Source organism: Brienomyrus brachyistius, chromosome 22 (genome assembly GCF_023856365.1).
Source record: "Brienomyrus brachyistius isolate T26 chromosome 22, BBRACH_0.4, whole genome shotgun sequence".
NCBI lineage: Eukaryota > Metazoa > Chordata > Actinopteri > Osteoglossiformes > Mormyridae > Brienomyrus > Brienomyrus brachyistius.
The window spans coordinates 15,978,675-15,998,986 of NC_064554.1; the positions used below are offsets into that span (position 1 = coordinate 15,978,675).

Here is a 20,312-nt window from a genome sequence, read left to right on the forward strand (position 1 = left end):
CGCCGTTTATATAGTGCAGTCGTGAGCTTGCGAGTCGGTACGTCACCGTATGATGATCGTTGTGAGATTAAGGGAATCCAAACGCCTCTCTGCAGCCAGCCCTCCCACCTAGATCTATATAGGGAAGGCTTTCCCTTTCTTATATCACCGACGGATGCCTTTTGTCATATTTAAGCCAGATTTACAGAAATAGCACAAGAAAAAAAATATCTATATATTTTTGGACTCGGTAACCTACTCAGTATATAGTATGGCATTTCCGTAAAATGTTTAATTGACTGTAAATAGCATGCCCTTTCGGTCTAGGCCTATTTATTAGCATGCATGATACATGATATCCAATAATATATTATATAATATCCTATCAATGCGTGCCCTGCTTTGTAGTTAATTCTTCTATGGCCGAACGTTTTATGATGCGAGTTTGCGGTCGGTCGTTGTCCAGCTGCAGTCACGACGCGATAAACATGATTTACTATTTCGTGTTAAGGAATGAATCATATACCAGTGATTTGCGTAACCATTTCTTGACATGTTATTTACATGAGTGTGTAAAGATGTGTTTTTCAATTTTACGGTCAGTTCCAGCGTCTGGTTTCAGTATTTTTTTCCTTGGCGGTATGCAGGTTGGTTACCTGATGCCCCTAAACTGCCCGTTGTATCCCGATGTGTGTTTGGGGATGAGCCATAAGACGGACACGCTGCGAGAATTTGAGAGACACCAATTCCCCTAACCGCAAATCTTTAAAGTGCGGGAGGAAATCCGTGTGATTCATGCAGGCTCCACCCACACAGAAAGGAGGCGGGATTCAAACCCTCAACCGTAGAGGTGTGATGTGTCATCAGTAAATTCTCACAAATCAGTGGGAACGTTTCTTCTTTTGGGGTTAGTCTGGAGACAATATTGGGTGTGTATTCCCTAACCTGCAGGTGACCTACAGGGGGCAGTACATGGACAAAGCACCCTAACAATGGCCTTTTCTCTTTTCTGCGATCAGACAGGCAGGTTTAATGCCTCAGGCTACGGTATAATAAATGCGGACTTTTAAGCGCTAACATGCCACACGCACTTTGTACTGTCACCACTTAGTTTCAGGCATTCATATATCTTTCTGACTTGCACTGCTGCCACAGGGACAGGCTCCGCCCGCCCCCCCACTCCGCGACTCTGAATAGGACATGTGGTTTCAGAAAATGGATGGATGGATGACTTACACTTTTGTAAATATAAATATTTATATTATTGCTTTTATTTTTCATTGTCTAATTTTATTTTATGCAAGTAACATCTGACTGCGGGAGACAGACAGGCACTTGCGGGGGGTGGGACTGGACGGCTTATCAGCCTGCATGTGACAAAAAAAACCTAAAACTCGACATATATTATATTTAAACATATACAGATATTTGTGGTATATAATATATCATATATAGATACTGCTGATATCTGTCATGTTCATCCATCATAGATATAAATAAATACCCTAAGTAAACCAAGCTGCTTTCCCTTTGAAATCCACCGCGTCCTGCGAGTACACGGGCTTGGGGTTGAGTTCCCTGTGAAATGTCGTCTCTGCTGGGGCCGTGCAGTTGGTTCAGCGCTGATCACGCGAAGGTCATGCTCAGTTCTGCTCCGGCTGTCTCTCTGCCTTCCATCGTCCAAGGTCGTTCCGAAGGAGACTATCGGTGATGAAGAACCCTACGCATGTCAGTCGAGCTGAAGTCTAGAACAAACCAAGGCCTGGACGGTTTGTACAGTGGAAGAAAGGCATTATTATTATATCGCCATGGAAACGGTAGCTTATGAATCTGAACGTCACCTGGAGTCGCGGTGGCCTGTTTCCTCTTATAACTGCTGTCAGATGGTCAACGCAATGTCTTGTGTTCGATCACCGTTTCATTTCTGCTATCACTGGTGGCTACCTGTTGTTTTAGTGTTTTTTTTTCACCCCCACCCCCCCAAAACAACATTCCCACCATTGTGCCCCAAGCGAGCCGTTAGTTTGACAGGTGCTTCTCTCCAGTACATTCGGACTGCTCCCCAATGCATGAATGTATCATAATGCACTTTTCTACAGTGTCGTGTATATAACAGTATCGTTGGGTATGAGATTTGTGAGGCTGTCGTCTCAAGTTGCATGTGGGGCCAGGTGGTTTACTGTTGAGATCCTTTGATTCAGAATTCATATCTTTCCATCCATCCATCCATCCATCCATCCAGTACAGAAGGGGTAGGATTGCAGGCTTTCCCTGGAATCGTAGGCCAGGGTACTCCCTGGAATGGTTAACAATCCATGCCTGTCTTCACTACAGGAAACTTACAGACACCCGTTTGCCTGACTGCATGTCTTTAGACTGCAGGAGGAAATCCACAAGACCAGGGACCCAGATTTCTAAAGACGCGATGTGCGGTAAGCCGGCATCTCCTCATTGGCTATAGCGCGTGAGCGTGCGCGTGTGAGTGCCCTGCGAGGGTCTGGCGTCCCGCCCTGATTGCTCCTCTGCCTTGGGCTCTATACTGCGTGGGATTGGTTGGATAGCGCAGCCATCAGGGCTGGATTGGCCATCTAGCATAGCAGGCATTTTCTCAGTGGGCCGATAGGTATGTGGGCTGACAAAATCCATAGCGGGATTTCTCCATCTACAGCCCCGCCGGCTTGCTAAAATTTCTCTCAAAGTCCAAGGTTGATTTTTAATCCCAGTTCAGCGCAGGCATTAGCTCTGTGTTACACTTAGTAATTCCCCTGCCCTGTTTTTCCCCGACCGGAATCAAAGCAGTTTTGCTCCCATCCGTTCTTTCCTGCGATCACTTTCAATTGTGTCTCTGTAATAAATCCAAATTTATCACAGCCCGTCGTGCGTTTTGGCACATCTTTTGAGCGTCATCACACTGGCGTTCGAAACTTTAATTTGCGTCGCTGCAGTTTATGCCATTCTACTGCAAATATTGGTTCCTGAGACACTTTTGTCAGTAGCTCTACCCGCTGTAAAACAGCCAATTAAATATTCATGCGCGTCCTCTTTTGCCTTTCATCCGTATCCATTAAGAGCATTAACTTGGCCGCGAGTCTTTTTTTTCTACGTCTGTCTTACATAAAGTGACAGAGGATTGTGGGAAAATTCCTTTTAAATAGGACAATGGTTTTGTTATTGGTGCAAAAAATGGTGCCTGTCTTTATATACTCGTGCGAGCGCCCGTACACACACACACACACACACACACAGACACACACACACAGCTCATTTTCAATAGAATTTACTAAACACCCATGACTCATTCGGTATGTGCAGTGGCCTAAAAGTATGACGAGTATGTGGAATTACATTTAGCTGGTGGGTCATCATCCATCTACATAGTTACACACACACACAAACAAACAAATACAGCTGTTCTATGAGCCAGGGATTTTCAGACATGGAACCTGTCCTTCAAGAATCTCTGGTCAGGTCATAAACGTCTTGGCTGCTTATCAGGGGGCGGGGCTTCACTGAGAGTCACTGAAGGCCCTGCTGTTGTTCTTACACATGTTAGCTTCCAAACCATTTGTAACACGACTCTCTCTCTTCCCACTCTAAAGTCTAGAGTGTGCTGCTCTACTTGTGAAAGTGGATCAGAGTAAGACATGTTTTATCTATGTGGAAATTCAGATGTGGGCAGACTCTCTGAATCACATGTCTGTCCTGTATATAGCTCCCATCAGCCAGCTGCTCAGCTTCAGGAACGAACCGGCTCCGACTTCCTGTTTTGCTGACATGGCGTGCTCCGCAGTTCAGCTTGCCACCTGTCTTGTTAATATGACTCTGAAATCAAGTCATTTATTAGTTCTTAACCAATTAGCCATTTTAAAAATGTACTTAAAATTTTAAATGTCTCCGATAAAAACAACTTCTATGACTTTACAATCTCTGAAATGCATGTTTTGTAGGCCTATATATTTTAATTCATTACGTTTGTTTTCACTGCATTCAGTCATCATTTTCTTACATAAAGTATTAAACTGTAGTTCGGAAACGCGTGCTATTTCCTACTCTGTCATCAGAATGTTTTATTTTAATTTGTGTTAATTTTAGTAATTGCATATAAATTATGTGAGAGGTATCAGGTTTTGTCCTAGCTTCCCAGAATGTTTGAATAAGACCAACACAGCTGGAATAGACTATGATAGTATTGCTTATTTTTAATTTTCTCGTAACTTGTAACTGTACTGGGTAAAGGGTGCAGGTTCACGCGCAGGAATGATGTCATGCAAGCGGGCCGGGCTGCGCACCAGGACGGAAGGGGTTAAGGGGTAATTCGGACGGCATCGGCCGCTCTCTCCACCTCTCCCTGCCGCCTGTGCATGTCAGCGTCCGCGCCTGTCGGCTGGCTGCCCGCTCATTTCCAGGAATGATATCCTTTCGCAACTTTTCTCGGACGTGGAGACCGAAAAGAAGGATATAACTGATCCCGAAATGCGAAGGACCCGCTTCGATTCCTGGGGCTGATGGTGATTTTGATTTTTTTTGTTTTCGGTGTTTGTTTTAGCGTAACACTAGACTGGAAAATTTCAGGAGGAAGTACCTTGAGAAATAAGGTCTGACGTTTATTATGGAATTTATGAACGGTGGTGGGTGTGACGTTAGTCAACAGTAACTAAACGACTTCTTTTAGGGAAATTTCGATGCTACTTCTTACCTAAAGTACAGAAACCAGCTGAGTCATGATTTACTTTTACGCAGTGTTGGCTCTCGGCACATATTAAGAAAATGCACCGTGCAGTTTCTACGGCTGCGTGTCGGGTTTTATCTCTTCGGGAAACGCGGCGGCTATCGGATGCATTTATATTTATTATAATGCGCCGATTTGTGTCCACGCACCTCCTCTCGCCTGCATGGCTGGCCTGGGTCCTGTCCTCTTTGGAGGAGGAGGTGGTGGTGGTGGGGGGGGGGGTGCATATCTAGGCGATGCTTTTTAAAGTTGAAATCTGTTATTGCGGGATGCAGGGGCTTAGGATCGGCGCCGATGCCTGCATTTGTTATTTATTAGGAACGTAGTGAAACTTTTTCGCTGTCCGGAATGGGGATGTAAGTTGTATCTCACCTGAGTGACAGGTGCACCCCTTCGGTGAGGTTGAGGTCCTGTGAGCCGCGATAACAGCACTGTATGTGGGTCGTAGATTGTGATCCACAAAAACCATGTAAGCATAAGCTCTTTGCCGGTGATCTGGATGTTAACTTGAAATGCAAAGAGGCCTAGACACCGTTTATACACAAACGTGTACGTGTGTGTATGTGTGTGTAGGCCTATATACACACACATATACAAATTAACGTAGTTGTATTTTATCGTGTATTCTTTGTGGCGTGGGTGCAGGAAGTATATACGTGGGAGGGGAGAGTTATAAAGTGAATAAATAGATTCTGTTGCTCAGTATGATTTATTTTATCTGACTATATTTATTTGGCTGAGTTTTCAGTCTCATAAAACGTTTTAGGGCGATTCGGATCTTATTATTTAATGGGGAAAAGCTTATGGTCTTGCCTTTTAAAAATTCATTAGTGTGCTTTCAAGGGTCACCGAGAAAACAAACCAAATTAAAATCAATATATAGGCGAGGTTACCGGAAATAAGCGGATAATATTAATAAAACATAAAAGCAAATGTATGAAAGTATGAAGCAGAGCGGGATGGATGTACAGTTCGGTGGGGCTGCTGTAGATTCCTGCCTGGATTCACCCTGTATATCAACATTGATGTGATGACTGGGAACTAAGTGCGGTCACCAGGACCTAAGTGCAGCTGAAAGCATTCACGCTCTGTCAATGGGCTTCTTTAGATGCGGATGGGCTTTAGGAGAGGCGGTGCGGAAGTTGGACAGCGTGCAAGAGGGAATCGCGGTAAATTCTGCTGCTTTCTTGTGATGATGCAAAACTGTGGTTCCTGCCGTCTCTTCCAGTTTGTTTTTTCTCATTTAAAAAAAAATAAAATCTCAAAGGGCAATATTGGTTTACCAATATTTAATTTTAACCACTACTACTAATGCTACTAGTAATTTATATTTACTATTATTATTGGATTTTGAAATAAAATGACTGATTTATATAAATATTACCAGTTGTAAGTACCTTACAGACAAAATGTTACAAATGATCAGTGTGCAATCCCACATGGCGCTCTTCTTTATCTGAGTCCTAAATGCTCTCCTGTAGCATTTGTGTGCGTGAGAGTGCCGAAGGTGGCACTTCCTGTTTTTCTTTTTTTTTTTTTATGTTTTTTTTTTTTTTTTTTGAGCAAGGCATTGGTGGAGCAGAGAATTCCCATGATGCACCAGTGTCCTAGAGCCTTATTTAATGAATTTTTTTTTTTTGGCTTCAGGAATTGTGGGTGATCGAATTTTGCCCCCGAGAGGTGCCAGCCCACTAGGTAAATAAGTAATGTTGCATCACCACCCTGGTGTCAGTCACTTGCTCAAGCTGTAATGGAAGCTTGTGGGGAGGGTCAGAAGTTGCTGGTTTGGTCACTGGTCAGACTGGTAACCCAGGCCTTGCCAAATAGCATCATTTGTGCATTAAGATTGCTGCTGTGACCTTACTGGCTGAGACGCTGTTATACATCTCCTCAACTCTCAAAGTTCATTGTACTTGAAGGGGGCTAATGCTACGTTTAGGGGCCTAATTGGGTAAATGTCCATGGTGGGGCTGGGGAAGTGCACCTGCCATCGCACTCCCCAGCACACTTGGCTGTCTGCCTATCCCCCTGCAACCAGTGGGTTATCCGTGTCCCTAGCATGAAAATGTATGCCGGGGGAATTTTTTGGGAATCTGATTCCGTTTTCCCACACGCAATCGGATCATACCTGAGTGTTCCCCGGGGTTTCTGGTTTCGGCGGAGATGGCCGGAGCTTCTCGAAGTCGGGCGCCGCACAGGAAGGTTGCGGCGTCGGGCGACTTCCGGCCCGGCGTTTTCCATGTTCTTTTAAGCGCACGGTAGAACCCGATCCGCTGGGAATTCAAGCTGTTGGGTCCTGAGGCTTCTTGGCCCGTGGGTTGGCGAGCCGGCCTGTCGGCCCAGAGTGGTTTGGATGCCAGTGCAGATTAAAAGCGGCTTGTTAGCTTTGGGGGGGGAAGTTCTGGGGGCTGCCTTTCAATGCCATAGTGTGTGGGCGGGGGTGGTTCCACCTTATGATTCACCCTTGAACCCGAGCCATTTTCCTTAAGGCTGAACGTAGAGTGGGGACCGCTCATTCATTTCCATGGGAAAAATGCTAATGCTAACTATGACAACCTTAACCCCCACCCTGCCCTAACCGTAACCATATGTAACCAAACAAAATACAAGAGTTTTTGCAGTTTTAGTTTTCTCATTGCACAAATGTTTACAAAAGTGTTTTCCCATATGGGGACCAGGAAACATAACATTATCATCACGTTGTGGGGACATTTGGTCCCCACAAGGTAAGGTATACCTGGACCACAGACAAACACAGAGCATGATTTGAAGGGTGTGCGTTTGCCGCTGGGATCAGACATCTTTCTGGAAAGATGAGCAGAGATCGCCTTTAAAGAGTCGCATGTACATGGCAGTGATCATCCCTGCCTCCCGTGCAGCTGTCCTGGCCTTCGGTTAAAAACTGTGTGTGATCCAGTTTGTGTGTATATGTGCTTAACGTGTAAAAACAGTTTTTTTTTTCTTTCTTTTATGACACCCCCCGCAAAGGGTTTGATGTTCCGGAGACAATAGTTGGAGTGCCATTGTCAGAGTGTTAATGGATCGCTCCATTATAGCCCTTCACAGGGTGTGATCGGAGGATAATGGAGCCCGTCGCGGTGCTGTAGCCCGGACTAAAAAAAGGCGAAGGCTGGCGCACTGTCTTCCGGCGACCCTGCGGCAGAACCTCTCCGTGACAGTCCTCCGGGTCAGGGATAGGTGCAAGGAACCACTGAAACGTGGCTGTCTCTGGGCCCGTGCTGCCCTTCTGTTTCCACTGGGTGCCCCGCGATATGTGGTGGTCTGCGAAGCGATCGACTTGCTATTTTGGGTTTTTCATTTTATTCAGTTTATTTTTTTTTGATAAGCACTGGTTTGCTGTTATTTAGAACAGGCCTCTTGGTGATGTTTGTGTTGAATGTGTCTATAAATAAGAATATTTTTGCCAGTGATTTTCCCCCGCAGGAGATTAATTTGTGTGTCATCCATCATGTGGAGAGGTGGCAGGGTTTGTTGTCTGTGTGCGCTTGGTGTGTGATGTGCTGGTTAGATAAAATATTGCAAGTTCTGCTGACCGGATATTCGAGGCAAACGAGGACCTTGGTGTGACACTTGTGTCATTATCTTAGGTGTTTCATACGGCAGTCGTCGCCATCTGAGACCCCGTCAGAGTCCAGACATCCCTGGCTCCTCGAAACCCTGCAACCCTACCAGACTGTCATCTCTGGCTACCCTCCCCCCTCCCCTCCCCATCCCCGGGAACCATGACGACCTCGTCGCTTCGCCGGCAGGTGAAGAACATCGTCCACAATTACACAGAGGCGGAAGTTAAGGTGCGCGAGGCCACCTCCAATGACCCCTGGGGACCATCTAACGCGCTGATGTCGGAGATCGCCGACCTGACCTACAGCATGCCGGCCTTCGCTGAGGTCATGGGGATCATCTGGAAGCGCCTGAGTGACCACGGGAAGAACTGGCGGCATGTGCACAAGGCACTCATCCTGCTGGACTACCTGGTCAAGACCGGCTCGGAGCAAGTGGCCCAACAGTGCCGGCAGAACATGGTGATGATCCAGGCGCTGCGTGAGTTCCAGTACGTTGACCGCGACGGACGCGATCACGGCAGCTACGTGCGGGAGAAGGCCACGCAGGTGACGGGTCTCATCCGGGACAGCGAGCGGCTCCAGCGGGAACGTGCCGAGGCGCTGCTCGCCAGGGGTCACGTAGCGGGGCCCGTCGTGCATATGGGGGCCCGGGAACTGCCCCCGCCCTACCCAGGGCGCCACAACCGCCAGCCCAGCATGAGTGCCGTCTACCGGGAAGAGTTTGGTCGCTCGAGGGCATCCCCCTCTTCGGGGAACTGTGAGTCTCCCTATGGTCGTCACTCGGCATTATGTGAACACTTTCGTTCACTATCGGGTGTCAGTCGTTAACCAATCAGGGGAAGAACTCATATGTCACTTACTAATTGTTGTCACTCGTAGCGAGTGCTGGTTGAAGCCCATGTGGAACCCTAACTAGTCATCACTGCTGGCGCCCTCTACCTGACACAAAGTGAAATTGGCTTGTTCAGGCAGCACCTCCTCAGGAGATGGCGGCCATCTATGTTGTCGAATAGGTTGACCAGCACTGCTTGTGAAATTACTTGGCTAGTTGTTTTGAAGCTTTCCCTCCCCTCTTTGTTAATGGATAATCTGGCCGCTGCTCTGATTTAAATATCGTACGTCAGCATTTTATGAAATTGGATCGGCAACCTGCCTCATGTCCCTGTTTGTCAGGAGAGATTCCAGCTCATATAACTGACGAGTAAAATTGATGAGTGATGTTGGAAATGACGAGATTTTCAGAATCAGAATCAAAGGTTGGGACAGGTTTTGGAATGCAGGGTTGTTGAAATTGAACAAGGACAGCATGGTACATAGAGAAAATAATGTCTAATGCAGAAGGGAGAAGTAGGGAGAAACTCCACAGGGTGAGGAACAATACCTCTACTGTATAGTAATAATACTCTGAAAAATACTCCAAGGAATCGCAGCCAGTTGGCCTCCCTGCTGCCCTTAGACATACTAATCATTCTAACCTGAGCGCATAGCGAGGTTAATCAGCGAGCGGCATTCTGGAATAGCGTAGAGCTGTGGCTTCTGTCCAGCGTTTCGTTAGGACTGCCAGCAGACATCAGCGGGTCATGCTTCAGCGTTGCTCTGGTGATGGACGGGGCTTCTGGGCTTGCAGGCGATCATCGTGCATTAGTGCTGATGGGGAGACTTGATGTAAAGATGTTTGGTAGAATGCGCAGGAGCCCCGCTGCTGATATTTAAGAAAAGAAAGACTAAAATAGGCTGAACAAATCATACTAAAATAGTCCTCTGCCCTAAAAATAGATCTACAAAGCCTTACGAAATACCAAACGCATACAGCTGCATCCTATCTTTGCTTTACTCGTTGCTCCGCCCATGTGTCTCCCTGGTGCATCCTGACGTTCCTTCTTCTCCGCTTCCCTCCTTTCCCCCTCCGCAGCCTTTCCGTCCCCTAGCCGGGCGTCGTCGGACCTCGAGCAGGCCCGTCCACAGAGCAGTGGGGAAGAGGAGCTGCAGTTGCAGGTGGCACTGGCGCTGAGCCGGGAGGAGAGCGAGAAGGTACCGAGAAAATGGGTGCTAACTGTAACAGAAACAGGGACATCCATCCATCCATGCATGCATGCATGGATTGATGCATGCATGCATGCATGGATTGATGCATGCATGCATGCATGCATCCATTCATCCACTTATGCTTATCACGGTTGCCTATCATAGAAAAGAAAGGGGTCAAAGGCAGTGATGGGAATTATAAAAGGAAGGAAGCAAGTCCATATTATTTTTAAAGACTTTTAACGTGTGCCAATGACAGCCTTCCAGTGCATTCTGCGGCCCGTTCTGGAGCTAGGCTTGATTTGGAGTAGGGATCAAGATAGTCCGCTTTAAATAGTACCAGTCTGAAAATGAAGCATTTCCAGTTTAGATTATTCTGTTTTGAACTATATCCTTGTAAACAGCTTGGGCTATGTGTGGGTCGGCAGGTTAGGTCACTGTGGCTGTAATCGGATTCCTGTAATTGGCAGTGTGATGTCACCATTGGGCCCCTGAGTGTGGCCCTTGGCCCCCATGTGGTTCCAGGGCCTGTCTGACTGACTGCTTTCCCAAAAAATGTTATTTATGTATTAAGTAGTTTTGTGCAAAGTGACATACAAGTGAGGCAGTAACACACACATACCTGTCATGGAGTCGGCTTAAGTTCATGTGCCGCTTCCAGTGAGCGGACAAGGAGTGGAGCTGCGTGAAACTTCGCACTTGTCATAAGAAATGTTATAAACTTGTCAAGTGGGCTGACCCAGAAGCGGCAGACGAGAGGCCTTTTTAGCACCTTTCTGTAAGCGAAAAGCAGAAATCATTTTCAGGGAAACTAGTCGTGATCAGGGCTGCCCGGAAACTTGTTCAGAGTCGAGACCGAGTGATGTTGCTCCGGTGGAAACCTGTAGGAGGCGGAAAAACAGGCCGAAGAAATGAAGAGAGGAGGCCGGCTGGCATTGCTCATGCCGCCGTCTGATGTGGATTTGGCGTGATTCCCCGCAAGTCCCTTATCTGCCTAAAGTTTTGAAATTCAGGCTGATGCCGCCTATCTTTTGGTGGGAGGAAGCTATTTATGTGTCAGTCAGCTGACCAGAGTGCTGACACAATTTTTATGTCTGTCTTATATCTATGTCTCAGTAAGTCATGTTTAAATTGTCAGTGTCATCGTCATATTTGTATGCTCTTTATCACTGTTTCTTGCACTATAACCATCAAAACTGTAATTTCATCTTGGCACATAACCTATAGATTGTATAGCTGAAGATGGCAAAGGTACTTTGCCTTTTTGACTGTGAAGATGAATCAGTCAGTTGATGGATGTCATATATACCTTTTCTGAAGATGCACTCTTACTGCTCTCTGTTCCGCTTTTGTCTGTCCCACCGGCAGCCGCAGCCGGCTGTCGACTCTGACGAGCAGGCCCAGCTGGAGATGGCCTTGCGTCTTAGCAAGGAGAACCACAAGGTAGGCCGAGAGGAGGGGCCGGGGTCCGAGCCTAAAAGGCCCGAGGAAGACATTGGGGATCGAGCGTCGGTTTGTGCTTCTCTGGGCTTGGCTTTCCTCTATCGAGTCTCTAAATATAGATAAAGAGGCCATCCAGTAAAACATTTCTGGCAAACAATTCAGAGTGTGTAATTCTGTCTGACTTTTCAGGGTACGTCGTTTTACATTCCCAGAGCTCGGCCAACGTGGCATCAATTGTCTATTTTTATATAAAACTGATATATGTGTGTATAAGATGTGTATAATTACATCCTTGCTTCTCCTGATCTGAAAGTAAACCTGAATGCAAGGGTGCATTGTGGGTAAAACGCTGTCAGTGGCTGCTGGCCTGCATCTCAGCAGCTCCGTACCTCTGTCTCCTCAGCCGGTTCTGCCTCCTCCGGTCGCCCTGGATATCGACGAGGACACCCAGCTCCAGATAGCCCTGAGTCTGAGCGAAGCAGAGCATCAGCAGGTAGCCAGACGCACATGTTCACAAATGCCTGTGTTCCTCTCTTCCCACTAACACCCCCCCCCCGCTTTAATCCAGCCATCTTCCAGCTAATTATCCAGATCAGGAACATGGGGATGTCTGGAGTCCGTCCCAGGCAGCATAGTGCAGCCTGCCAGCTCCTCACTTTAATGCCTCTGATGCTTCTCAACTCCTGCAAAACTGATTATAAGTAGATTTAATGGACAATTTTTGGCTGATGATGCATTTAGCTAATAAAGCCCCCATATACTTTTTTTTCCACCCCCCTTGCAAATTACACGTCTTACGGGAACAGTGAAACAGCCTCTGGTTGGTGTTAGTGAACAGAGCCATGTGACACAGGTCCTGGCAGGGAGCTGCATCTTTTTTTCCATCCCCTTCACGGGTTGGTTAGGGGTGGGATCGGCAGCACACTATGCGAACACAAAAAGGGCCCTTTCGGCAGGAAACGGAGAGGAATAAATGGGAGGGGAGAAGCTTAAGCCTGCAGGCCAGTGCATTGTGCGACCGCTTCCAGGATACCAGAGGCACAAAAAACATTGCGCACCAATTTAAACACATGGACAGGAGGGAGGGGACATCCTACCCGTCTTTGTCAGCTGGCTCTCCCTTCCTCCACCCCCTGAGCACCGCCCTCCCAACAAGGGAATTTTTGTTGCAGTCTGTCCAAAAAAAAGATGAAAAAAGTGAAACCTACACCCAGACCTAGCTGTTGCAGCGTTCAAACTCCTCCCCCGCTTGCTCTGACTTGTAACGGCTTCCCAGCCGCTGTGATTGGCCGAGCGCAGCCCCTGTGGTCCAATGAGTACGTGTCCATGTGCCTGTGAGTCAGAGCTGGTCCGCGGGTGAGTCAAGTAGCGTGTCTGACTCAGTGCGGCTGAGCGTGTCACGGCTGGCGGAGATGTGTTAACGGGATGTGTTAGCGAGGCGCGTGTCGGTTGGCAGGCCTCGCTCAGCCCCTGACTCGTACCTCGTGATCGTCTCCAGGAGCAACGCAGTCGCCAAGGAGATGAGTCCCTGCTTCAGAAGGCGCTCGAGGAGAGCAGAAGAGAGATTCAAGCTGGAGGAGGAGCTGTACGGAAAAGACCTTGTTTTGTCACGATTTGCATTTACATTTACAAGTTAAATTAGCATAAACATGCGTAGATTTAATCAATGTAGAAGTTGTCTTTGATGCACCATAGAGGGCCTGCAAAACAGGTAGAACCTAGAGTCCTATATTGACAGGTTTAAAAAGACGATTCAGTCACAGATCTTTTCATCCAATAGACTAGAAAATGAATTGGTCGTAATGTAGCTGCTCTTCTTGTTTTGCAGTGTCATTCTACGTTTGCGGACGAGGTGGACATTTTTGGCCCTAGTTCTGCACATGCCCCTAGTGCTGACCTTTGGGACCAGAGGACTGGCAACTCCCAGCCGGCTAGTCAGACACATTCAGATCCCTGGGATATATTAGGTAAGCATCAGCCTTGTGGTGAAGCCCATGAGTGGCCATTTTCAGTTCAGATTTATTACAGCACATCGTTAGTCGAATTCACTGCATAAGCATGCTTTGTTGTGTAGAACCGTGCTCCAGTACCTCGGCAATCCCAAAGCCTTGGGTAGCACCCCCAGCCTCCGATACTTCAGTGCTGTCCATAGGGCCCAAGCTCTCCACCACAGACCCCTGGGAGCCACCGAAGAGTAGCCCCTGTGTACAGCCAACAGGCCAGGTCGGGGCCTTCCCTGTTCAGACAGGTACTGTATGAGGTATTGGTCATAAACATTGACGGCGGCCTTCGCAGGCTCCCTGAGAGGCGCTAGTGGTGGCCTTTCTGGGCTCCCTGTGAGGCACCGGCGGCGGCCTTTGCGGGCTCCCTGTGAGACGCTGGCTGGGGCCTTCACGGCTCCCTGTGAGGCGCTGGCGGTGGAGGTGTTGGTCATAAACAATGGCGCCGGCCTTCGCGGCTCCCTGTGAGGCGCCGGCCTTCGCGGCTCCCTGTGAGGCGCCGGCCTTCGCGGCTCCCTGTGAGGCGCCGGCCTTCGCGGCTCCCTGTGAGGCGCCGGCCTTCGCGGCTCCCTGTGAGGCGCCGGCGCCGGCCTTTGTGGGCTCCCTGTGAGGCGCCGGCGCCGGCCTTTGTGGGCTCCCTGTGAGGCGCCGGCGCCGGCCTTCGCGGCTCCCTGTGAGGCGCCGGCCTTCGCGGCTCCCTGTGAGGCGCCGGCCTTCGCGGCTCCCTGTGAGGCGCCGGCCTTCGCGGCTTTCTGTGAGGCGCCGGTGGTGCACTTTGCGGGCTCTCTGTGAGGCGCCGGTGGTGCCCTTTGCGGGCTCTCTGTGAGGCGCCGGTGGTGCCCTTTGCGGGCTCCCTGTGAGGCGCCGGCCTTCGCGGCTCCCTGTGAGGCGCCGGCCTTCGCGGCTCCCTGTGAGGCGCCGGCCTTCGCGGCTCCCTGTGAGGCGCCGGTGGTGCACTTTGCGGGCTCTCTGTGAGGCGCCGGTGGTGCCCTTTGCGGGCTCCCTGTGAGGCGCCGGCCTTCGCGGCTCCCTGTGAGGCGCCGGTGGTGCCCTTTGCGGGCTCCCTGTGAGGCAACAGGCGGCCTTCGCGGCTCCCTATACATGTAGTCCGCTGTGTTCCAAGGCTCTGTATCAGGTTACATGGTGTATTATCTGGTTGTACATTATGGGTTATTGCCTTGCTAAGCTGTTTTTGAGTCTCAGGATGCTGTCATTCTGTCATTGCAGGCTCTTCAAGCGTAGATCCTTTCTCGGCTCTGTCAGAAGAATCCCCGGTAGCAAACTCACACCACGCGCTGTCAGCTTATCGCCCTGGGAGCCCCACAGGTGATTACATACCTCGGATTCCCTCGTGGACCAGTCCAGCTTGTTTCCTTCATATTTTATTTTGTTCCCACAAAGATCGTGCTTCCTGATACCAGTTTGCAGAGTATATTATTTGGAGCCAGTGTTCTCTTGTTCACAGATAACGGGTTATATTATATGTAATTGGTGACATTTTTAGATAGATTTCATTCCACTTTAATATGCTGTTTTATATATCTAGCATGGTCTGTGCATTGGTCATGGCACTGTCCTTTATGGGGGATGGTTTTGGATGGAGGTTTTGTCCCACCCTGTAGATGGGGACCTGTTTGGGGAGCCTAAGGAGGATGAGGAGCTGAACAACAAGGGCGCAGGTTCCCAGGAGCCCCTCGATCTGTCTCAAGTCGCCAAAGCGCTTCCGGATCCGTCGCCTCGGGCCGGCTGTAACCCCGAGTCCTTCCTGGGCCCCGTGGGGGCCTCCCTGGTCGACCTGGACAACCTGATCCCGTCAGGCGCTCCGGCCAAGGTGAAGAACCCCTTCTTCACAGGTGAGCCTGGGTCGCTTCAGTGACGAGGAAATGGACGATGGAGAAATGGAGTCTGTCTGTAACTGCAGCATGATTGGACGGCTGATTGAGACTGACGGGACTGTCTTCCGATGCAAAACGATAGCTGGCCAATGTCATACGACACATGGTGGATTTAAAGGCCATTAAAAAATGTCGTAATAATAGGTCAAAGGATTTATCTATTAATATTTTAGTACGTTTAGTAGTGATAGTACATACTAGTACATGTCCTAATATAACTTTCATTATATTTAAAATGATCTACTTTACGTAATTGCAGCTCATTAATGCAAACATCCTGCTTCTCCAAACGGCGAATCGTGTGGCTGCATACAGCAGGCATGGTCAATGGGATTCACTTACTGTGCGGCTAAACGTTACAAGGGCTAAGATGCCTAATCTAAGTGGAAAAACACCTTGCTAATGAGCGAGGTCAGAGGAGAATGGTCAGACTCATTAGGCGTAATGGCCCTCAGGAGCAGGATCTAGAGAGGCGGCGACAGCCCTGTGGGTCTGGAAAGGGAAGGGGTTCTGACTTGGGACTACGCTGTGGATCAGGGTGTGATGCATTTCTGTGCTGCTCAGTCAAACGTACATACCTTGCAAAATGGAAATGGTGGACGTCGTGCGGACATGTAAGCATGGTGGAAACCAATAAGAAAAAGGACATAAAATATCCCAGTAACAGAATATTGTAATATTACAGAAATAAATATGTAAAATGATTTAAAAAAAAGGTTATTGGACAGTATTTGTGCAATTAAAAGATAGACAGCACTTTATTTTGAGATGGAGTGCTTGCATCGTAAGCTAATTTTGGGTACCGTCCCGATCTGAGCCCCAACCTTTCATAACGCTGTTGTTCATTCCAACATTGATCTCTGCCTCTCTGTTTTTTTTTTTTTTTTTAAGCTGTTCATTTAGATAGTTGTATGACATGCATGTTCAATGTTACTGTTAAATGGTCAAAATATATTAGTAATTTTATCTCCCATTCTCCTGTATTTCACTTTGTAGGACCCAAGGACCCCTCTAACCCTTTCCACAGCCACCAGGCTCGCCAGACTGCCAGCCAAATCCGGCCCGGCTTAGCCTCCCTGCAGCCCCTCGCGGCGTCCCACCCCCCGCACGCCGCCCCCCTCTCCCTGAGCCAACAGCCCCACACTCTGCATCTTCCCTACACCCAGCCCCCCGCCTTCCCAGTGACGCGCGCATTCCCCGACATGCCGGATGATCGCCCTCGCTCCCTGCTCCCATTTTCTGCCGCCCCCCCCGCCGAAGAACAGAGGCAGAACCCTTTCTTATGAGGGTCGGGGCTAACGTGACGTTTTAGGCTGCGTTCCGGAACATGCCGGTATATCTCCAAGCTCAGCTTTTGGTTAAGCTCCACCCGAGCTGCACTAGTATTTTTTTAAAGAAGTAATTTTTAGATATTAGCTATTATTTGCTATTCCTGACCCACCCACATAAACGTCCCTTTTCTAAAACACGGGGTGGGAAAGCAGAGACGCACCGGGAAAGAAACTGTATTCTAATGCTTCTCGTGTGGTAATGGCACCGAGCCAAATGCTGAGGAAAGTTAAACTTGTACCGTTTCACTAAACTATTCAAAAACGAGGACTGTCTCAACCCTGAACCTTCACTAGAATTTACTTCGGGTACAAACCGGCACTGAGTTAGAATCTTAGGACACAGTAACTCCTCATTTTTAACCTTTGACCTAATGGGCTGAGTTTGCTCTTCACAGATGGTTGAATGTAACTGGATAGTCTTGATAAAACGAATTCCAGAAGACAGGAGGACACCATGAGCTACGGGAAAATGGACCGGAATGGGGAAGGAGAAAAAAAAGCATTTGTTTGTTGAATGTATGTTTTAACAGTGTGAGGGATTTATTTTGTACAAAATAACAAGTACTGATGGAATGACATTCGTGTCGCTGGCCTGCAAAGTTTTGCTTTTGATTCCATTACTTTACCATAATCCTGAAAATACAATATTTCATCTTTGGCCCTCATGCACGCATGCATGCATAAACACATTTCTTTCGACATAAAAATCAGCCTGATGGAGCGGTAGGGGAAAGCAGACTGAGCCCTGCAGAATGTGGAATGTGTGTTGTCACTCTGACTTGATTTAGTTCAGTGGAAAGTTAGTCACTGACAGCTAGTCACTGCCTGTCAGCACATGGTGATCCAACCCACCATGCATTTTTGTCATCTTTCCATCAGATCTATCCTTCTCATGACTGCCTCCTAGTGGTCAGTTCTAGCTATATATAGCTTTTTAATCGACTTTTATTTTACTTTAAGAAAAAGAAGTGAACTGGACTCCCTTGGTACACTGTACACTTGGACCGTCTTCGGGTCATGTGTGGTAATTAAATGTGGGTCTCATAGAGCAGTGCAAATATGAGCTGCTTGGTGAAACACAGATTTATAAGAGGACAGTCATTCCAGAGTCATTCAAAATTGTGACAAGACCAAACTGCCAAATGAAGCGATTGTCACAACTTGCCAGCTTTGTCACAAGGCACTGTAGTACACACAATTCATTTTGTTGTGAAATGGTGAAATCACTCTTTTAGAGTAGAGTCCAACCAGTTGAGCACCTTATGCAGGCCTTGCCCAGTGCGAGCGCTCGCTTCCAGTACCGTGATTGGCTGAGTAGCTGAGGCCATGATGTCATCCATCCTGAACAGTGACTTCATCTCCATAAGGGTCATGGGGCAGGGCAGGTCACTGAAGGAATGACACCGATGGGTGGCCGTTAATAAAGTGGCCTTCCACCCCACAGACTCAAGGGACTGATACGTGCGGGGCTATTTGACGGAGGCGGCCGGCATCTCACGTCTTGTTGAAGATCACGAGGACCGAGGCACCTCTCAGTGGCGCAGCAGAAAGGACGGAGAGGAGCTGGATGCAGGAAGACGACACCTGGCTAATATTGGCGGAATCCACCATGAACTGCGTCAAGAGATGCACACGCAGTTTCAGGAATTAAGACTCGTGTAGCATATTTCTCTAGTGTCTGATCCAAAGGGAAAACACTCACGATTACAGAGGAACAGTCGCCATAGTAACTGGGCCAAATGGGTCCCATGCAGCCCCCCACCTCCCTGACAGTCACCTTCCCCTTCTTCAGCGTCAGGTCAGTCAGGTTGGTGCCCACCTGCAAGTGGAAATAAAATTCTAAACCCCAACAATACTATTCGAAACCAGATATAAAGTACTTTTGCCTGTATTAACAAGCGTTGTGTAGCTGTGTCCAATGCAAACAACCACTTACAAGATGGTAATTTAACGTAATGAGGTGCACTGACTATGCGAGACCTTTAACCGAAAAGACACGTGAGGCACGTTAAACAATGACGGTAATGTCATCTATAGATTAATGTCGAAACAACTTCTGAGGTTACTTTTCATTTGCATAAAAGTTTCATCTTTAAATTTTCTCTCAGGAAGTACAGTGTAAATATTACAATCCCCAACCCGCCAAAGAGGAAGATAAAATAGATTTAAATGACCTGGAATGTAAGTTGCAGATATCAAACCGAAGAAAGAAAAACTGATCGAAAGAAAAGACACTAACGCCTGGCGACGCATCAGGTTTGATGCCATAATCACACCCCACTCACTCAGAGTGAGTCATTAGGTAAGATGACCTGGTTCAGTTCAGAACACATGCACACAATTTAACGTGGCTAGATAATGTTACAGCTTACAGTCGGTAATGTAGGCGGAGCTTCTCCTGATTCGGGCGCCTCGTTCCGTACATGAAGCTGTTGATTTCGTCAAAGAGAAACGTTACATGGAAGCGCAGAAGTTATGCATTTACAATTAGTTATCGATCGTAGCTTTATATAGATGCTGCTCATCTTGTCCAGGGTGCACCCAAACCCTGCACCATACAACGCCTGGGATAAGCTCCAAGGTAACCCCAGTGACCCTGACCACGATACGAGGGTGCAAAAAAATGTTAAGGCAGTGTTAAGTCAATTGTGTGCATCAAACACATACACACAAACACAAGTTGGTCTACCTATCTAAATGGAGACCATCCATTCGTCTCTATGGGGAAAAACCATAATCCCAATCACGACACCCTTAACTACCCATCCCTAACCTCAAGTAACCAACCAAAATACAAAGACTTTGGGCTTTTTACTTTTTTGATTGCATTCACAAATTTTTTATTTATTTATTTTTTAAATAAAACTGAGGTTATCTAAATATGGGGAAAAATTAAGGAAGCGTCAGGTTTTACCCCACTTTGGGGACATTCTGGGCCCCAAATGTGATCTATGCAAACACACACACATACGTCGAGGATAATTAAATAGTCCCGTATAATTTAACGAATGCAGCATTGCAGCCTTGACGTAACCTATGGAATATAAAGATGTAATTATCGCTAATAATCAAGCAAGCCTCTTTGGATGAGCACATTGCCAAAGGATATTTTGTAACCGCTTTAGCATTAGCGTCTTCCCAACCGCGGTGGGTCCGAGCAGCAAACACATACCACCGGCGCTGCAAGAAGTTCAGGGGAGTGTCGCTTGGCCCACTCTTCTTGTTCTAAAACAGAAAGATAACAAAACCGAGTATTTTGCTGTTCCCTCAAATGCTATATTTCTTAAAAAAAAAGGCGTGGAAGCTTCCAACGTCACCATAGCGAC

The 20,312-nt window shown here is 47.8% G+C and overlaps 2 protein-coding genes across 8 annotated transcripts; one reads left to right on the forward strand and one right to left on the reverse strand.

The window, feature by feature from the left end:
* The first annotated feature begins 4,269 nt into the window (after positions 1 to 4,269).
* Positions 4,270 to 18,877, forward strand: LOC125717561 (epsin-3-like). 7 transcript variants are annotated; one of them, XM_048990645.1, is made up of 12 exons: positions 4,276 to 4,487; positions 8,317 to 9,049; positions 10,205 to 10,323; positions 11,686 to 11,760; positions 12,164 to 12,253; positions 13,259 to 13,345; positions 13,589 to 13,727; positions 13,835 to 14,008; positions 14,988 to 15,086; positions 15,383 to 15,613; positions 16,652 to 16,988; positions 18,431 to 18,877. In XM_048990645.1, exons 2-11 carry the CDS (start codon positions 8,452 to 8,454, stop codon positions 16,939 to 16,941), a joined length of 1,902 nt encoding a protein of 633 aa, XP_048846602.1. In that variant the 5' UTR covers positions 4,276 to 4,487; positions 8,317 to 8,451; the 3' UTR covers positions 16,942 to 16,988; positions 18,431 to 18,877. The 7 variants fall into 7 exon arrangements, with proteins under 7 accessions (XP_048846606.1, XP_048846605.1, XP_048846602.1 ...); XM_048990646.1 differs by lacking the exon at positions 18,431 to 18,877 and having other exon boundaries at positions 4,276 to 4,574; positions 16,652 to 17,564; XM_048990650.1 differs by lacking the exon at positions 16,652 to 16,988 and having other exon boundaries at positions 4,277 to 4,487; positions 15,383 to 15,591.
* On the reverse strand, positions 17,506 to 20,294 carry arl16 (ADP-ribosylation factor-like 16). Its single transcript, XM_048990767.1, has 5 exons — positions 20,095 to 20,294; positions 19,359 to 19,416; positions 18,689 to 18,805; positions 18,485 to 18,600; positions 17,506 to 18,375 (listed from the first exon to the last, which is right to left on the reverse strand). The coding sequence occupies exons 1-5, from the start codon at positions 20,154 to 20,156 to the stop codon at positions 18,210 to 18,212; spliced, it is 519 nt and encodes a 172-aa protein (XP_048846724.1). The 5' UTR covers positions 20,157 to 20,294; the 3' UTR covers positions 17,506 to 18,209.
* Between the last annotated feature and the right edge of the window lie 18 nt (positions 20,295 to 20,312).